This window comes from Lactuca serriola, chromosome 8 (genome assembly GCF_051521515.1).
Source record: "Lactuca serriola cultivar US96UC23 chromosome 8, Lser_US96UC23_V15, whole genome shotgun sequence".
NCBI classification, from domain to species: Eukaryota; Viridiplantae; Streptophyta; class Magnoliopsida; order Asterales; family Asteraceae; genus Lactuca; species Lactuca serriola.
This window is the reverse complement of record NC_136415.1, coordinates 257766632-257786664: the sequence shown is the minus strand read 5'-3', so window position 1 is coordinate 257786664 and position 20033 is coordinate 257766632. Positions and strand designations below refer to the sequence as shown.

Below are 20033 nucleotides of genomic sequence, written 5' to 3'. Positions count from 1 at the left end.
ATACTAAACATGAATCTATTGACAATTATCTTTGAAATTGGATTAGCATGAACATTACCACATCAAAAACTAGTTTATAAGTTCAAAAACATCTTAGGGTAATGTTCCTAGTCCAATTCCAGCCAAAAAAAAGTCGAATTTATGTTGTCTTGGGGTCCAACTCGTCGAGTGGATGAACCAACTCGGCGAGTTGGATGCTTTTTGCCTTGGACTTGGCGAGTCCATACATGGACTCGGCGAGTCTGCTGGGCAGACAGCATCAAAAATCGATTTTCTAGCTTCTTTTGCAAGTATAACAAGAAAACAAGCCTAGGCTCTGATACCATTGTTGGGTTTTGAGCATTCTAACACTCCTAAGTGTACATGCAACCCTAAATACCTTGGATCTATGTTTTCTCTATTATACATGCAAATAAGAACTTCCAAGGTATTATCCTAATCTAGCATACAAAACTATCAATATAACAAGATAGAATGCATACCTCTTTGATGTAGAAAGTCTTCATGAAGCTTGAGTGCCTAGTGCCCCAAGTGTGACACCTCAAATGGTTCACACAACACCAAATACACTTGGAATAACTTGAGATAATTCTACACTTCATGAAATCGGCTAGCCCTTCTCTAGAATGATACTAGTCACCGATTTTGTCAAGAATAAGATCTTTATATAGTGTTACAATTAGGGTAAACCCTAATTGTCATGACTTTCCATTTCCTTGGGTCCATGGGTTCAAATACACCATGGAGCATCCATGGACCATCCTATGGGTTTTAGCCCAACTTGATTATCCATGGAGCATTAGCCCACTATACAAGTATGGATGATTTACACAATCAACCCATATATTTAATTAGTCTTCTTTTGATCACTTAATTAATCCTAGATTAACTCTTGATCAATACTAATTAAATAATCTTATTATTCTTATTATTAATATACTAGAACTTATAATATATTAATAACCATAAGTGTCTTATTTCTCTCATTATAGTCTATCCAAGTGCATGATGTCATGCAACCCAAATGGAGCATGTCGGGTCGGGTCAAGTCTTACCAATTATAGTTATGGACTTAGACATTAATCCAACAGTATAAACTATCACATAAACCATTCCTTAGGCACCTGCCCTCTATCATTGGACCTCGTCCCGAATATCATACTAGCATACTGTGCCTAGGGCTAACCCCTGGGTCTTCTATTCATAACTACATGGGCCGGCATTGTGGCCGTAGACCCATTCATACAAACCGAAACTCACCTGCACTGGTTGAACTGGCTGATGAACCCACTAGCTGCTGCCCGGCAACTCTCTGAACTCCTGCTTCACTCGCTCCCCGAGATACCAATATCAATGCAACACTGAGTCTAACTGATCCCCGAAAGACAACCAAGTCAACTCTGGTCAAAGTCAAAGTCCTGGTCAAAGTCAACCTTCCAGGTCAACCCTACTCGCCGAGTCACCCTATTGACTCGCCGAGTTCATATGTTCGGAGTCCTTATCTTTGCGACTCAACTCGCCGAGTCTACCGATTTCCGAGTCCTGACCTGTCCAACTCACCGAGTCTCCACTCGACTCACTGATTCGAGTCTCAACTCGAAGGGTTTGGGGTTTCGCGACCTGACTCGCCGAGTCCAAGGCAATCTTCAACCAACTCACCGAGTTGTTCTTCAAACTCGCCGAGTTCCTGCCCAACTTCATCCGACTCGACGAGCTGTTCATCCCACTCGTCGAGTTCCTCCTAACCTTCATGCTACTCGCCGAGTCCACTCAAAGGGCTCACCGAGTCCATTCAGATCTACATACATGCAAAGGACTTTTGAGTCATGCATGGGCTCCAAACTGTAGATCTACCCTCCCCAAGCCTATTCCTCACGTAAAGTTGCAAACTTTACGTGTAGAGAAGGAGATCTAGGCTAAATACACCATAAACTAGGGTTTAAGGCAAAGAGGCTCCATAATCAACTCAAGGGCTGATACTTTATGCTTTCCAAGACCAAAATATGCTTAGATCTGAAGTAGCAACTCCAGATCCGACTTCTAACTCAAATGGACAACTTAATCATGGCTAAAAAGCCCCAAAACTCACAACCAAAATAGATCTAAAGGGAGGGAAACGACTTAATACCTTCAAATGTTCAGAAATATCTTCCCAATCCCAGATCTATAGCCCCCTTCCTGCACCCTCAAGATCCTTCTTCCTTTTCCAAGCTTTAGTGCACTCTTCAAGGCAATAATTGGCTCAACAATGGATATGGCGGCTAGGGTTTGGTATTTAGGGTTAAAGAGGCAGTAAAGGAACCCTAGGGAAGAGAATGAGGCACTTAAATAGGCTCCAAGTCCCGAATTTAGGGGTTTCCTCGACCAAACCTGACTCGCCGAGTCTCCTTGGCCGACTCGTCGAGTCGGTCACTTACCCCTCGACCCGAATCCCGCTCGGACTCGCCGAGTCTCCCCTTAAAGTTAGGGTTTTCTTTCCTTTCTTGGCCTTCAAAACTTTGGGTGTTACATTCTTTTTGTAACAACACTCTTTTCACTTCCTCGTCCATCTTCTCCCCTAATATAGGAAGATCAACGTGGGGAGGGGATTGGTTGAAACGTTATGGGAAATGGACTCCAAAGGAGACTTATTGGTGGATGTAGATGGCCAATTAAATTTTGTCAGGATCCTTTTCATCTCCTCTGATCTTTCTGTCATTTTCACACTTCAATTTTTTTTATTGTTTCTTTGGTTTCTAAATTGAAAACAAATTTACATTAAATATGACATTAAATAATAGTCAACGGCTAGAAGATAGTAGTCAAAACTTATAAAAAAGTATTCAATCGAATAAAGTAGTAGTCAAACACTAGTAGACAATAGTCAAAACCAATAAAAAAAGTAGTCAAATAATAATCATGTGTCGAATATTCACTGTACGATAAGACTACACATGAAGTAGTAGTCAATGGCTAGTAGAAATTAGTCAAATCCTATAAGAGTGTAGTCAAATCCTATAAGACAGTAGTCAAAGCCTATAAAAAGTATTTAAATTGTCAATTATATATAGAGACTTATATGTATACGTCTGAGATTTACAAATCGTATACTACTCCTTATTCTATAATCGCCATAGACATACAATCATGTCCACCTCTCAAGAAAATTGGTGGTTGATGCCACAAGAGAAGCGATTGCAACTTTTAATAAAAGAAGAAGAGATCAAGAACAAGATTAAAGGCATTGAAGAAAATAGGAAACGGTTGGATAACTTACTGTCCGATATTTGGTCTAATATGAGGTCGGTTCAAGACAAAGAACGCAACATAAAAATTGCAAGAGTTTGGGCATGAGATGCTATAGAGTACGCCAAAAAAGAAGAGGTTAAAATGAAAAAGATTCAAAAAAACATACACAAAAATATGACTGGCTAATTCAAGAAAAAGCAAAATTTCCAACTGATTTTCCAAATGTTTGAATTTAATCATTTTTTATTAATCAACTAGTAAGTTTATGTATTATTTATGAGTTTATCTATGTAATAAGTTTTATATATGCTTGTTTGTTATGATTAATCTATCTAATATGTACTATTCTCTTGCTAGTTTGTTTATGTAATAATGTTTATGTTTAATAATTAGGAGACATTTTGTTAACATAAACGAAAATAGAACGTTACCAATCATGATGAAATTGTACACATTAAATGTCACTACAAATCTATAAATGAGACTAATTTAAAATCGACTTTCTAGAAGATCCATAATATATCATGCCCATTCTAGTGCGAAACTGCATAGCAGCAATAACAAGTGTCGTCGATATACCAATCGATCGACCTGAAACAAGTTGCTCCATGTACATCAACATAAATACACCGCACTCTTCAAACATCCCTTCTTGTTGGGGCACGTCCGTAACATCCGTAACATTAATGGATGTTTTATGAGGAGACAAATCCATGTGGTTCCAGTTGCCAATGCCACGTAGAATGTGGTTCATAAGCTTTTCAAACCGCACAAAATCAATAAGGTTCACGGCGCCAAAAGATCGCAAGTTGTCATACAAATTCAATGATAACGTGTCCATCCATAACTCGCCAAGTACCCAATGATATGGGTTGATGCAAATTGGAAAGTAAACCTGTTTTAACACACAACCGTTACAATTAATTACAACGTTTAATTAGTGTAATATGACAATTTAATTGACTCATATATATATATTATTTCTTTACTCACACCGTCAACTTCTAGCCAAGATTTTGTATCATCCAACGGGTCAATCGGATTTCCCATTGCACTTCCTGCCCACTGGAACATCTCAAATGCACCGAAAAATGACAATGGCATGATTGTCCATCGAGCATTGTTCGGTCTACGCTCATTCAAAAGTCTTCCCCATATGTCTACATGCTGCATTTAAATTTAATTTAAACATAAGGAGCTTATAAATTATTTAAATTTTAAATATAAAGAAATGTCTTCATACCTCTTCATCTAAAAATCCCAAGTCACTTGTATAAAAAAGCAGATCCAAAAACTTCGCTTCCATTTTTTCATTATATAACCGATGTTTCATAAAAACAGCCGGTTTGTTTCCCATGTATAGAGAAGGGGCGTTACAACCCGACATCACATACGGATCTAATAAAATTTTCAGGGGATCGCTGACAGATACGGGGGTGGTGGTTCGTTGCGTATTACCCCACTTGTACGATATCGGGGGCATTTTGAACCTACATTATATACGTAGTCAATAACTATCTATATAGTAATAAAATTATAGTAAATATAATTTTTAATATACGTACTGAAACGTATGGAGAGCTAAGATATTATGAAGGTTTCAATAACCTAGCCGGGCAACTTGGTTTTGCAATAGGAGGTCCGGGAATATGATTATCCGCATCCACAATGTTGCTATCAACAACCTTCTTTTTCTTCTTCTTCTACAAAAAACATATTAACTTTTTTAATATACTTTGAAAAAATAAAAAAAAATTAATTTACAAAAAAATTATAACCTCTTTCACGATTTGTTTTTGTTTTTTACAATCAAACTCTGTTGGATTATCCACATCATCATCCTCGTTTACTAGAAAACCTGATTATCCACATCATCATCCTCGTTGCGTCCGTTTCTGCAGTAGGGTCCAATATATGCAGTAACAGCCCATGAATAAGAAGTTTGTCTCCGGACTGAGTCGGTAGGTCCAACAAGTAACCGAAGCTAGTTGTTGAAAAAATCTCTCGCACTGGTTCGTTCAAGCCACTCAAAACTTTATGGTAAAACTAACGAAACTCGTTAGTTTTGGTAACCCTAAATCCTCATTAAATTCGGATTAACATTACTTGCTTCCAAAGCAACTAATGACGGCCCAACCCTAATGAAACCCTAATCTCGTTTAATATATAAATAGTTCTTCCTCTTCAAAAGAGGGTCACGATCTTAAGCTCCCGTTTTCATCATACTTTCACAAAATCCTCTAGCATATTGGCTTACGATTTCTGTGCCTAGAACTGTAAGTGTCCACTTGGATTATCCTAGGCTAAATTCCTTGTAACCCAGACATAGGGTAGAAATATCAGTTCGGAAAGTGATATCACGATCCAAGTTGGTATCCAGATCTCCACCACAAGCCATATACTTCCCTACAATCCTTTATCCTTTTGTTTGGAAGCTACAAAGTTAAATAAACATTAAGGTTAAATAAGGTTTTATAAAAGAAAAACAGTATTAAAGAAGTAGAGAAATCACACAATATAACACTTAATCATTTTGATATATTCTATTTACTTTGTATAAAATACCAAAGGAAATTAATTGACAACATTTTTTTCTATTCTCTATACTAATAGTACACCAAATATAGCATTGTATTTTGAAAATGGTGTGACAATAGCATGTTTTATCACAACCCCGAAACTACAAAAACACAATGTTATTTTATCAATACATTATACTTCAAAGTATCTACCAATTATAAACATAGAAAATTCTTCAAATGGATAGTACATTGCTATTGTATGCTATAATCGAGACATAGAAAATAACATAGTTTATCACAAAATGGAAACATGGAATCATAACATATATACAATCGTTAAAATTTCGTAGAACCATTTATTTTATTTTTTTTGAAAAAAAAAGTTTAAAAATAAAAAACCATAGGTTTTAGGAAACCTACGGTTTCATTTTTTTTCCAAAAAATTCACGGAATCGACAATATATGGTTGTACACCGTAGGTTTCCAAAAAACATATGGTTTCGCAATTTTTTTTATGTTTTCTGAAAAAAAAAATCATGAAATAATAACATATATACAATTCCTTATATGTTACATCAAATTTAAAAAAAAAAAAACAAAAAAAAATTCCGTACTGTTCATACGAAACTATATGTGTACAAGCCGACATTGCACAATTTGTGCATTGAGCACTTATACACCGTAGGTTTTGTATGAAACCTATGGTTTTATTTTATTTTTTTCGGTTTTTTAAAAAAAAAACGTAACCCATATACAAAAACTACTCCTAATCAAGAACACTGTAAAATTTTGATGAAAAATAGACAAACCTCGTTGTTCTTCGGGTGCTCCATTGATAGAAAAAAAAAATAGGCAAACCAATAAAACAATAGTAAAGAATACCTCAATCTGAAAAATTAAACATTATATATTTTTGGCTAATGGGCCACGAAAAATTAAATGGGTCGTGAAACAGTAGCGCATTGCCACAAAATAGTAGGTTTCAAACGTTGACCGTAGTCAACCATGTCCAAAGTACTCTTTCATGGGCTAGTTTTGTTAATGTGTTTTTTTGGTTAACTTTGGATATGTAATTAAGGATTTTGGCTAGATTAATATTTTTCTCAAAAATTATTGTGATATTAATAGTTAAATAATTGATTTGTTAATTTATATAATTGATAAATTAATGTAAAATCAATAAGAATTAAATAATTATTAATCAAAACTAATCTGAAATTGATTCAGATTTAATTACAGGTCCAATGGTTGAATTGTAATTGTTCTTAATTAAGCAAAGATTGAAGATTTTAGAACCCATAGGTGGTATTATTACATGTAAGTTGTACATTAGGAACATTAGAAAACACAACGCTTATCCTAAAATCCTAATACTGGTCTAGTTGACTTAGTTAACTTGTTGACTTTGTTTGACCCAGAATTGACAATTGTCACACTATATCTATGGATTATTGGTAAATCTAATTATTAAATAATTTTTTTTCATAATTCATTAATCTCTTAAGAATGTTAGGGGGTGTTTGGATTAGCTTATTAGCTTATTTGTGGTGAGAATAAGCAATAAGCATGGATAGAGATGCTTATTAAAATTAGCTTATTTAGCTTAATAAGCTGGATTTTATCCAAACACTCAAAGTTAACTTATTGTGGGAATAAGCAATAAGCACCTTTTTTTTCCTATCCAAACACCCACTAATATACAAAAAACATGTATACATATGCAAATATATAGCTGCATGAGCTAACATCGATTATAATAATATAAGGGCTCCCTAATTTCAAGCCTACTTTCAAACTTAGCTAAAAAGGAATACATTATTACTTCAATATAGTATGTTTGCAATGAAAAAGAACATCCATTGTGATTGAATGAAAAGAAAAGAAAAAAAAAACAGTAAAACATAAAAATGGCTTTTAAATGAACGACCTCTATTAAATAATGTCTATTGTTTACGATGCCCTAAAACACTTCAGACTAAAAAATTGATTTGTTAAAATCAAACATGCATCAAGGAACAAACACGTAGATGGCCTTCACTGAAATGGTAAAAAGAAGAAAGCAAGGCATAAATTTAGGAAATTGGAACTTACAACTTTAGCAAATTCGAGGATTTGGCCAAATAAACACCCCTATTAAAATATGATATAAAAATTGATTAAATGCCTTATTTAATGATGAAGAATAATGTTTTCGTCAAGTCGAGGACTAGAATGATAAAGTTTCGACATATCTAGGGTACAAAACTTGAATCTTTCCAGATAATCGAACATGATATATGAAAAAGGACCTAATTTTTTCACACAAAAAATAAAACGCACATCAAAAGTTTAGGTATTTCCACAAAAAAAAAAATAAAGAAAGATGAAGAAGAAGGTTTTACTATATTGGACTGGTGATGGCGTTGATTTAAGGTTCCACAACACGCAAATAGAAAAAAGCCAACCCTTTGGTGGTCGGAGATGCCGAGATAGAAGGTGGTCAACAACAAGGATGTGGTGGCTGGAGTACTTGAGAAAGAAGACCGAAGAGACGAGAGGGTACAGACGAATATGAGTAGCAAAGATTTACAAGTAAGGCAAATCAAAATTATGACGAAGGTAGCTCGGTGGTGGCTGATGGTGTTGGTCATCCCTCTTTGTTTTTTTCTTTGATTGTTGGTGTGTAGTGTTAGTGAAGATGAATGAGGCTTGATTAAAACTGATTTTCCTATATAATTAATTTAACAATTTACCATAAATAAATAACAGATAAGATTACAATTTTATCTTTATTTAAGTTTTTGAAATGATTAACGTATATTGATTCCTTCATGCTACATCCATACAATAGATAGTTATAATACATGAACATACCTCCTAATCACATTATCTCTTGACTAAATGTGATTGGTCCTTGCAGAATGCATGGTTTACCTTTCTTTAAACATAAAATACAACTTAAACTTAGGGATGTCAAAGGGGGCAAACGGGGCGGGGATTTCATCCCCCGCCCCCACCACCGAAATTTTCATGTTCCCCCGCCCCCGCCTCCGAAATCTCTAGTCACCCCATCCCCGCCCCTGCCCCCCGAATCCTAGGATTACCCCCTCCCCCCTTCCCCCCCTTTGGGTTGACTTTTTTTTGGCGAACGAAGGTGTTATTTAGGCTAAAAGAAGTTAATTTTTGAGCTAAAAGAAACCATTTTGAATAAAAATAGTTATTTATAGCATAAGTTTATATATTTAAAATAAAAATATTATAACATCTTAAAAATGTTATATTATAAACTTAAAAACATGATATTTAATTGAATTTTGGAAGTTCAAAATCATTGCTATTATTTATTATATTTTTATAATTAATATATATATATATATATATATATATATATATATATATATATATATATATATTAATATAAATAATATATTAACGGGGTTCCCATTGGGGTTTCGGGACGGGACTACCCACCCCCACCCCCGCCCCCGAAACTAAAAAGGGGGTTAACATTGCCCCCAACCCCGCCCCCGTCCCCGATTTTTTAAACAAATATTCCCCATTCGGGATCGGGGCCCCACGGGTTCGGGGTCCCACAGTACCTTTTGACATCCCTACTTAAACTCTTGAAAGAATCGTTTAATCGCCCCTACACGATTTTACGATAGGGATTATTGCTTAGCAACCAAAATATCCCAACGTTGTACCGTGAGGCTGCTACAATATTATATTATGCATCAGCAATGCAACTAATTTATATAACTACTTGACTTATGCAAGTAATTTAATTAAATAATATAGAAGTCGATGATAAATTTAAATATTGTTATTGGAAATTGAATAGATAGAACATTTATAAATGACTATTTCTTTATACACATCAATCTATCCCACATAACAATCTAATCTATTTTGACTTTTATCTGATTTTTTTTAAGGTTTTGTATCCAATGGGCAAGTATTATATAGAAAGCATTCAATTCAGATTTATTAACCTTTTTATTGTATATTCCCAATATTTATGTTTTGAAGACTGTGTTTTATTTCTAAAAATCTAAATTATCTGAATATGAACAAACTACAAAATATAGTTATATTGAACACTGGACATCATTAATCCATTTAAACTTCCAATAAACCACGAGATTTTATATAAATAGAAAATGAATCATTTAAATAGTATATTAACAATATTAAAAAAAAAAAAAAAAAAAAAAAAAAAAAAAAAAACTGTTCACCATCGGAATCAGCTTCAACCAAAGAACTGCGGCAACAACTAACCGGCGGTAACCAAATAACGTCGGAGACAAAACGAGAGAAAGAGAGAGATCGTAAGAAAAGACCACCGGAACCACCATTTACCATCGTGAACCACCTAGACCAGATTGAGAAAAGCGAGATAGTCATCATTTACGTCGAAGAAAAAACAATAAATCACCGGAAAGAAAGAAGGAGAGAAATAGCACCGTAAGAAAGTCCGCCGTCGAAGCATCAAACCAGTGGCTAGTGGCTATGAATGTTGCACCGTGAAAACCGACCGTCGTCGCCGGAAATAGCTTCATCGTCGGAAATCGCATCGGTCCTTTCTCACTTTTGGCGGCTCGAACATTTTTGTTAGGGCTCGATCAAAGTAAGCCTTTATATCTTATCATTTTATATAAACAGCCCTCCAAAATTTGAATATAACACCTTAAATTTAAACCTTTTATACTTTCTGTATTATTTTATTTACTTTAAAAAAGTGTCTATAAAAGGAATTTCTAAACGAAACATTAAATATAGTATTAATATTATAATAATGAATAAATTAACCATAAATTTGAATTTTGAAATCGGAAATTAATGGACGTCCAATTTTGAATTTGATGATTCCATATTCACTAAATTTTTAAAACTAAATTCTAGTTTGAAAATAAAAAGTTGAATTATTTTTTAATTACATATCTTACAAATCAATTTGTTAATACGGATTTTATGGTTAAAAAAACCGCCATGGACCACCTTACATGCAAATTAGTTTATATGACAATCATTTTCTTAAATATGGTAGCATAATTAGTTTATATGACATGTATTATACGATATCATTTTTTAATTACTTTTTTAAATTATTTTTAATTAATTTTTTTAATCGGTCTTTTATTAAGTTTTTTTGTTGTTTTATTTCAATTTTGCAAGGAAAAATGGCTATTATTTCGGATTTTTCTACCGATGAAATATAATTTCTAATCTTATATTTATATGTGTATATTTATTTGATATATTTATTAATTTTTTAACATTAAATTTTTCTCTTAATTTTTAGGTTTTTAGATCTCTTGAAGATTTGAAGAATTGGGTATAAAATATTGCACGTTCTCAAGGTTATGTTACAGTCACTAAATGATCGAAGGCACCGACTTTTAGATTCAAATCTAAAGTATTTCTTTGTTGTGATCGTAGTGGTATATCCAGAAGTAAAAATGTGAAAACAAAAAAAAAAAAAAAATTAATTGTCCATTCGAATTGATAGCAAAGTATTTGAAGGCACAAGATGGTTGGAAGTTATAGGTCATACGTGATGATCACAATCACGAACCATCAATGTATGTAGAGGTTCATTCATTTGCAATGCGATTGTCGGATAAAGAGACTCGTTTGGTCCATGATTTGACAGAGTTGAATGTTGAACCACTAGATATTTTGTCAACAATAAAGCAACAAAATGAAAATAATGTGTCTTCACTAAAAACTATATACAGTTGTCGCCATAAGTTTACAATATCTCAACGAGAAGGTAGAAGCCCGATACAAAATGTCATGCATATTTTGCATACTAAAGGGTATAATTATGAGTATCGTTTAAACGAGAGCACTAACGAGTTAGAGGAGTTGTTTTTTATGCACCCAATATCGTTACAGATGTGGCAAGCATTTATGTATGTGGTGTTGATAGATGCTACATACAAAACAAACAAGTATAATCTTCCTTTTCTGGAGATTGTTGGTGTCACTTCTATGAGACTGACGTTTTCTATAGCCTTCACATTCATGAATAGCGAAAAAACAAGAAACTACAGGTGGGTATTGACTTGTTTGAAATTGACGATTAACGATTCTTTTTGTCCTCGTGTCATCGTCACCGATAGAGATTTGGCGTTGATGAAGGCGTGTGAAGATGTTTTTCCACAAAGTAGGAAACGTATCAAATCAGATAAGACTTGGGGTTCTCTTCATCCAATGTGGAAGAAATTAGTCGAATCTCCGACACCGAGTGCATATATGCAAGCGTATGCAGACCTTCAATCGTTATTGTACAAAGATCCAGGTATCATTAATATATATCCTAAACTCTTAATTTCTTTTATAATTATTATTAATTCAACCATACTAATTTGATTTTTCTTCATATTTTAGTTGGTTTTTGATATCTTTACAATACTTGGTTGGAGAAGTATCCCGACAAATTTGTATCATTGTGGACCGACAAAATACCAATTTTGGAAATTCAACAATAAATAGAGTTGAGAGTCAGCACGCTAAGCTAAAAAAACACCTAACATCTCGAAAACATGATTTGGATAAATTCATATATGTTATTGAAACAGTTGTACAGTCACAAGACACAGCTATCAAAGAGAGTTTCACAATGAGCATAATCATTCATAAACCAAAATTTAAGGATGAGATATTCAATTCACTACGACATCATGTTTCAGAGCATGCTTTGGATAAAATCTTAGAAGAGCTTCATCGGTTAAAAGGATTTGCACCAACTCCAGAGAATTGTGGTTGTCAACTACGAACATGTTTTGGTTTACCATGCGCTCACGAACTTGCGATGTATGTCGATGCAGGTATGTCAAATGTATTGTATTAAATTGACAAGTTTTTATATGTATAATTACTTTATAACATTTTGACTTTTTTACTATAGGTTCACCTATTCCGTTGGATTCAATTGATATTTTTTGGAGAACGCTTGATTTTAAGCCTTGTGTATTTGTGGTTATGGAAATCTTAATGTTGATGATCATATGCAAAGGTGGAAGGAAAAATTCAACAATCAACCAGATCATGTCAAATACAGTTATATAAGAAAGATGGAAGAGATAATCGATCCTTCAAAAATTATGATCAATGAACCTTCGGTTAAGAAAAATAAATGTGGACGCCCAAAAGTGAAGCGTGGTCACCATCAAAGTCAAGCTCCTCACCGATACAGTTGTCCAGACTTGAATCAGGAACCACCTAGGCATAGTTCATCAACTTGAACGATGAACCGACTAGGCATAGTTCATCATTCTTCGACTTGAACAATGAACTGACTAGGCATAATTCATCATTCTTCGACTTGAACGATGAACCGACTAGGCATAATTCATCATTCTTTGATTTGACCATTGAACCAGCTAGGCATAGTTCATTCTTCATGGGCATGAACGAGGAACCAATAGACCAATGTTCGTACCAGTTTGACTTGAATGAGGAACCAACATGCAAATGGTCGTATCGGGTTGACTTGAAAGAGAAAGCAGCGAAGGAACATAATTCATTGTTGAAAGAAATTCCATCAATATTTCATCCATACATCACGCGTATACAAAATGTATGGGGTGATGGAAATTGTGGTTTTCGATCGGTAGTTGTTTGTCTCGGGTATGATGAAAATGAGTGGCTTTTCATTCGCCAGCAATTGTATGACGAGTTATTGACGTCATATGAAGACTATTCTAGAGTTTTCATTGGATGCAATGGAGTACTTGATTCATTGTCTTTCTTTATCACAGATAGGACAGCACCACCAGAACACTATATGCTTATGCCTGAGACAGGTATCCTGATAGCCAACAGGTTTGGTGTGATTGTCCAATTTTTTACCACAGCGGGCCCTGTAACCTTTTTCCCTCTATGGAGAGGTCCTAGTGAGTTTCAAAATCATCGTGTCCTTACATTTGCACTTGTATACATCAATCACTATGTGATGGTACAGTTAGAAGGAGAGTATCCGATGCCTCCTATTTCAGCATTATGGATCCGCCACAAAGACCGTCCGCAGCCGAATGGCAAACTATGTATAAGTCGCGTCTAGATTTTTATAAGTGACTCATACCTACGGAAAGTTCTTTTATGACTATAAATGATTAATTGTTGTTTATTTTTGTCTCAGATTTTTGTTATGTAATATTTAAATTTAAAAAAAAATGATGAAGATTTGTTCGAATTTTATTTCTTATAATATTATTTATAATATCAATGATATTAGGTTGACGAAAATTTATTTATAATTTATTTTTTTATAATATTATATATGTTATTATATTATAAAAACTATGTTATTTTTTTATCTTAATAAAAAATAAATATAAAATTATTAATATTAATTAAGTTAGTAAAAAATGTAATTATTAAATAATAATGATTTGTAGATTATGTAATAATGAACTAATAATAAAAGTTGGTCAAATAATAATTATATTGTGATGATGATTTAAAAAGTTAAGTCAATAATAATTATATGATGATAATTACCACCATTCACCTAAAAAGCAAACCTAACATATAGGTTGGTGTTGTGTAGAGTGGTGTGTACAAAATAGGACCTCTAATCGCCCCTACATGATTTTACGATAGGGATTATTGCTTAGCAACCAAAATATCCCAACGTTGTATCATGAGGTTGCTACAATATTATATTATGCATCAGCAGTGCAACTAATTTATATAACTACTTGACTTATGCAAGTAATTTAATCTTCCTATCCTAATAAAAGAATAGTTTTATTCTCCTTTTGACATGTGTCACCTTACTAGAACTCTTAATTAATGCATATTTTATTATCTTTTTGTCATGTGTCACCATATTATATCTTCTAATTAATAATTGTCACTTGTCAACCTATTGATTATTTATTTCAAATTTCAAATTTTAAATTTTCCATTCTATCTACATTAAATTAATATCATTAAAATAAAAATTAAAATAAAATTAATACAAATTATAAAGTATTATTAATTTATATATTTATTTAAATCAATGATTATAATTTTATAATTTCACATAATTAATAATTTATTTAAAGTAAGTGATTAATAACTTTGAACTTTTACTATAAAAGTTAAATTAATTTTGTAACCGTGGTTCGCACGGTTATAAACTAGTCCCTATTCTAATAAAAGAATAGTTTTAATCTCCTTTTGACATGTGTCATCCTATTTAGCCTCCTAATTAATGCATATTTTATTCTACTTTTGTCATGTGTCACCATATTAGTCTTCATCATTAATGCATGTCACTTATCAACCTATTAATTCTCAATTTTAAATTTTAAATTTTAAATTTTAAATTTTAAATTTTAAATTTCTCACTTTAATTACATTAATTTAATTACATTAGCATAAAAAATAAATTAAAATTAATACAAATTATGAAGTGATATAATTTCACATATTTATTTAAATTAATGATTATAATTTTATATAACTAAAAAAATATCTCTCAATTAATAATTTATTTGAAATAATTGATTGATAATTTTGAATTCTCACTATAATAGTTTAATTAGTTTTGTAACCATGGTTTCTACGGGTTATAATCTAGTTAAATAATATAGAAGTCGATGATAAATTTAAATATTGTTATTGGAAATTGAAATAGACAGAACAATTTATAAATTAGATTGAAGGAGAAATTGGTTTGTGTGGTGACCACGCATAATACAAGTGGTCAATCGATACACGATTCTATCGAAACCTTCGTTTCGCTTGCTCCCCAAGCGTTAATCGACGATCTCTTTGTCGGTCTCCCCTATAATTCCGCTCGGCGCTCCAATTCGTACCTCATCGGTAGGTTAAACAGATTTCCATTTTCACCTCCTAAACTTTCTTTCCCATCGCCGATTCCTGTTATCATTTCAAGTTTTCAATCAGGAAAATCAGTTTGTGAAGTTAGCTTTGATTCATAAGATTTGGGATTTTGGCTATCGATCTTCATTTGTTTATCTGTATAGCCGATTCAATCTCGACAATTTCTTTTTCAAACCCGCCTCCGACTTCCAATCAGGTAAACTGTCCTATCATTTCTTTGATAGACATGTTCAATCGTTTTTCAAATTAGGTTTTTCAATTTAGATTTCCAATTTTTTGATTTCATTTTTTCCTTTCACCGACTCATATGAACCGCCTTTGATTTGCTTTAGGTTTTATTTATACCTCATCTACATTGAAAACAAACATGTTTGAATCTAACTCTAGCGAATCTTAATAGGTGGATATGAGCTCTCACGTTCGAAGTGATAGAAGAGATAACAGACCTAGGTTTCCTCGTCGTCAAGAATGGATTCCCAGAGGATCCACTGCCACGGTCACAACCACTGCAGTGGATGCTAATTCCTCGTCAACAGTTGCTCCAATTCCAGATGCAAATGGTGGGGAACCTAATATTAGATCAGGTCCACCGCCTCAAAACGCTCATAATAGAGGAAATGTTGGGGTACAGAGAAGGCAGCAACAGCATATGCCTCGGGTAAATCAGACTAGAGATAGAAGAAAGGATGCTCCTCGCGAGGAGAGAGGTTCAAAAGGCACGACAGGAGTTTTACCTCAACTTGTTCAAGAAATTCAAGACAAACTTCTAAAAGGTACGATCGAATGCATGATATGTTATGATATGGTGAGGCGTTCTGCCCCTGTTTGGTCCTGTTCAAGCTGCTTTTCAATCTTCCATTTACATTGTATCAAGAAGTGGGCTAGGGCACCTACTTCCATCGACTTATCTGCAGAGAAAAATCAAGGATTCAATTGGCGATGCCCTGGATGTCAATCAGTTCAGCTCACATCCTCAAAAGATATCCGTTATGTTTGTTTCTGTGGAAAAAGACAGGAACCACCTTCCGATCCATATCTAACCCCTCATTCTTGTGGTGAACCTTGTGGAAGACCACTTGAGAAAGAAGTTGTTGGCTCTGGTGTTAGTAGAGATGATCTTTGTCCTCATCGTTGTGTTCTCCAATGCCACCCTGGACCATGTCCACCTTGTAAAGCTTTTGCCCCACCAAGACCATGTCCATGTGGGAAGAAAACCATCACCACAAGATGCTCCGATCAGAAATCTGTTCTCACGTGTGGCCAAAGATGTGGTAAACCCCGCAAGTGTCTCCGCCACCGTTGTGAAAACACCTGCCATGTTGGTCCTTGTGATTCATGTGAAGTTCCAATCGAAGCCTCTTGTTTCTGCAAGAAAAACACAGAGGTGGTTGTTTGTGGAGGCATGTCTGTGAAAGGTGAAGTAAACGTTCAAGATGGTATCTTTTCATGTTCTTCCACTTGCGGGAAGCCTCTCGGATGTGGTAATCATCTCTGTAAAGAAACTTGTCACCCTGGTGTTTGTGGAGACTGTGATTTGTTGCCTGGAAAGGTGACATCATGCTACTGTGGGAAATCAAGCTTACAGGAGGAAAGAAAAACTTGTTTAGACCCAATCCCTACATGCTCACAAACATGTGACAAAACCCTCCCTTGTGGATTACATCAATGTAAAGAAACATGTCATCCGGAGTCATGTCCACCATGTCAGGTAATGGTTACTCAAAAATGTCGTTGTGGGTCAACTTCAAGAACTGTGGAATGTTTCAAAACCAGCATGGAAGTGGACACTTTCACATGTGATAAACCTTGTGGGCGTAAAAAGAACTGTGGTAGACACCGTTGCAGTGAAAAGTGCTGCCCGCTTTCAAACTCCCACAATTTGCATCGGTTTGAGGATTGGGATCTACACATGTGTTCAAAGCCGTGTGAGAAGAAACTAAGATGCGGGCAGCATGATTGTGAATCTTTATGTCATAGTGGCCACTGCCCGCCCTGCCCGGAGACTATCTTCACCGATTTAACCTGTGCTTGTGGAAGATCTTCAATCCCACCACCACTCCCCTGTGGTACACCGCCACCTTCTTGTCAGTACCCGTGTTCGGTTCCTCAACCATGTGGTCATGTCTCTTCCCACAGCTGTCATTTTGGGGATTGCCCACCATGTTCTGTTCCTATACCTAAAGAATGCATAGGTGGACATGTGGTTTTAAGAAACATACCATGTGGATCAAAAGATATCAGATGTAACAAAATTTGTGGGAAAACAAGGCAATGTGGGATGCATGCTTGTTTAAGGACATGCCACCCGTCTCCATGTGATTCCTCCGGTGGTTCCACTTCCACTTCCGGCGTGAAGGCTTCATGTGGTCAGACATGCGGTGCTCCCCGGAGAGACTGCCGCCACACGTGCACCGCCCTTTGCCACCCGTTCAACCAGTGTCCAGATGTAAGATGCGAGTTCCCTGTCACAATCTCATGCTCTTGTAATCGGATCACCGCCACTGTTCCTTGTGATGCTGGCGGCAGCAATAGCGGCTACAACGCCGACACTGTTCTAGAAGCTTCCACAATACAGAAATTACCGGCCCCACTTCAACCGGTGGAATCAAACGGAAAAAAGATTCCACTTGGACAACGGAAGTTGGTTTGTGATGATGAATGTTCGAAAATGGAACGGAAGAAAGTTCTCGCGGATGCTTTTGGTGTCACCACTCCGAATCTAGACGCGCTTCATTTCGGTGAGAATACCGCTGTTGCTGATATGGTAGGCGACTTGTTTAGACGCGATCCGAAATGGGTTTTGGCGGTGGAGGAGCGGTGCAAGATGGTGGTTCTTGGCCGGAGCCGTGGCGGCTCGGCGGCGGCTCTCAAAGTCCATGTGTTTTGTCCGATGTTGAAAGAGAAGAGGGACGCGGTGAGGCTGATAGCAGAGAGGTGGAAGCTGTCGATAAGTGCAGCCGGTTGGGAACCGAAACGCTTCATTGTGGTTCATGCTACACCCAAGTCTAAACCCCCGGCTCGGATTCTTGGAGCCAAAGGGGTGAACCCAACGAGCATGGTGCAACCGCTTGGGTTTGACCCGTTGGTGGACATGGACCCGAGGTTGGTTGTGGCTTTGTTTGATTTGCCTAGTGATGCGGATGTGAGTGCTTTGGTTTTGAGATTTGGTGGTGAATGTGAATTGGTGTGGTTGAATGATAAGAATGCATTGGCAGTGTTTAGTGACCCGGCTCGGGCGGCAACCGCCATGCGCCGCTTGGATCATGGGTCGGTTTATTACGGTGCAGCGGTGGTTGGGGTCGTGTCGAATGGTGGAGGTAACGTTTGGGGTGCCAGTGGTGGGTCGACAGTTAAGGACCATGTGAACCCATGGAAGAAAGCGGTGGTGCAGGAGTCGTCCACCACCGGAGATTGGGGGCAGAGTTCATGGAGTGTTTCCGATGAGTGGGCTGGTGGCAGTTCGGCGGTGAAAGAGGTTCCGATCACTTCGTCGGCGAATAGATGGAGTGTTTTGGAGTCGGAAGGTGGCGGCAGTTTGGCGGAGGAGTCTGGGAAAGTTGTGGTGGGGGAGGGAGAGGGTGAAGCAGCGGGGAAACAGGAGGAGAACTTGGAGGTGGTGGAGGACTGGGAGAAGGCGTATGACTGACTCTGACTGAGTGGTATTGGGTGGATCTTTTTGCAATTTGACCGAACTGCCCGTGATTTTGTTGCAACTTGAGGGTAGAGGATCATTAATGGTTTGATTTGGGTTGATGTTGCATTGTTGGCAGATGTACTTTTTTTTTTTCTTTTGTAAAGTGGCTATGCTATGCTACTAGACTAGCAGCAGCCAGCTGTAAGACCATTTAAAGGGTAAGTGGTTTTAAGTGGGATATGTTTTTTGTTCCAATGTTGATTCTTCTTGAAGGTTTAGTGAAATTTGTTATATTAGGTTATAGTTTATTTACTCTTTTTTTTTTTTTGGCTTATGGTGACTCATGTAAATACATAAAAGGTTTTAGTTATAATGGAGTTGATGTTGAGAAATTAACGATAACTTAGTACATTTGAAGAGAAGTTTTTCGGTGATGTAATGCTAGAATAAATAGTTCCAACTTCCATGCACATGCTCCATTATAAAAAAGTGTAATAATTTTTATAACTGGTTCCACTTCCATATCAGTATGTCATTACTTATCAACTACATTATAAATGGCAGCAATTTTCATATTTCATGCTTAGCTCTCACAAAATATTTCTGTTGTTAAAACAGCAACCCTTCTAAAGTATGCTACCGTCGATACCTCATTGTTAGGTCGGTCTCTTTAGCCGGATTACAAGAAGCCAATTGTTTTTTAATAATTTGTATACTTGCCAAAATAGCAAAACATACAACTTCCAATTATGTTCACAAATAGTGCACAAAATTTTCCAACAATCTAGTGTAGCATGCAGTAAGAAGAAAGTATTCACAAGTAAGAT

The 20033-nt window shown here is 35.7% G+C and overlaps 2 protein-coding genes across 3 annotated transcripts; both read left to right on the top strand.

Moving 5' to 3' along the window:
* The first annotated feature begins 11309 nt into the window (after nt 1-11309).
* On the top strand, nt 11310-13797 carry LOC145068049 (uncharacterized). The gene is made up of 4 exons (XM_079015045.1): nt 11310-12033; nt 12314-12562; nt 12643-12784; nt 13038-13797. The coding sequence occupies exons 1-4, from the start codon at nt 11310-11312 to the stop codon at nt 13795-13797; spliced, it is 1875 nt and encodes a 624-aa protein (XP_078871171.1).
* A 1599-nt stretch (nt 13798-15396) lies between these two features.
* On the top strand, nt 15397-19461 carry NFXL1 (NF-X-like 1). Of its 2 annotated transcripts, none has more exons than XM_079018126.1 (2): nt 15397-15768; nt 15973-19461. In XM_079018126.1, exon 2 carries the CDS (start codon nt 15979-15981, stop codon nt 19216-19218), a length of 3240 nt encoding a protein of 1079 aa, XP_078874252.1. In that variant the 5' UTR covers nt 15397-15768; nt 15973-15978; the 3' UTR covers nt 19219-19461. The 2 variants fall into 2 exon arrangements, with proteins under 2 accessions (XP_078874252.1, XP_078874253.1); XM_079018127.1 differs by having other exon boundaries at nt 15398-15551.
* The last annotated feature ends 572 nt before the right edge of the window (nt 19462-20033 follow it).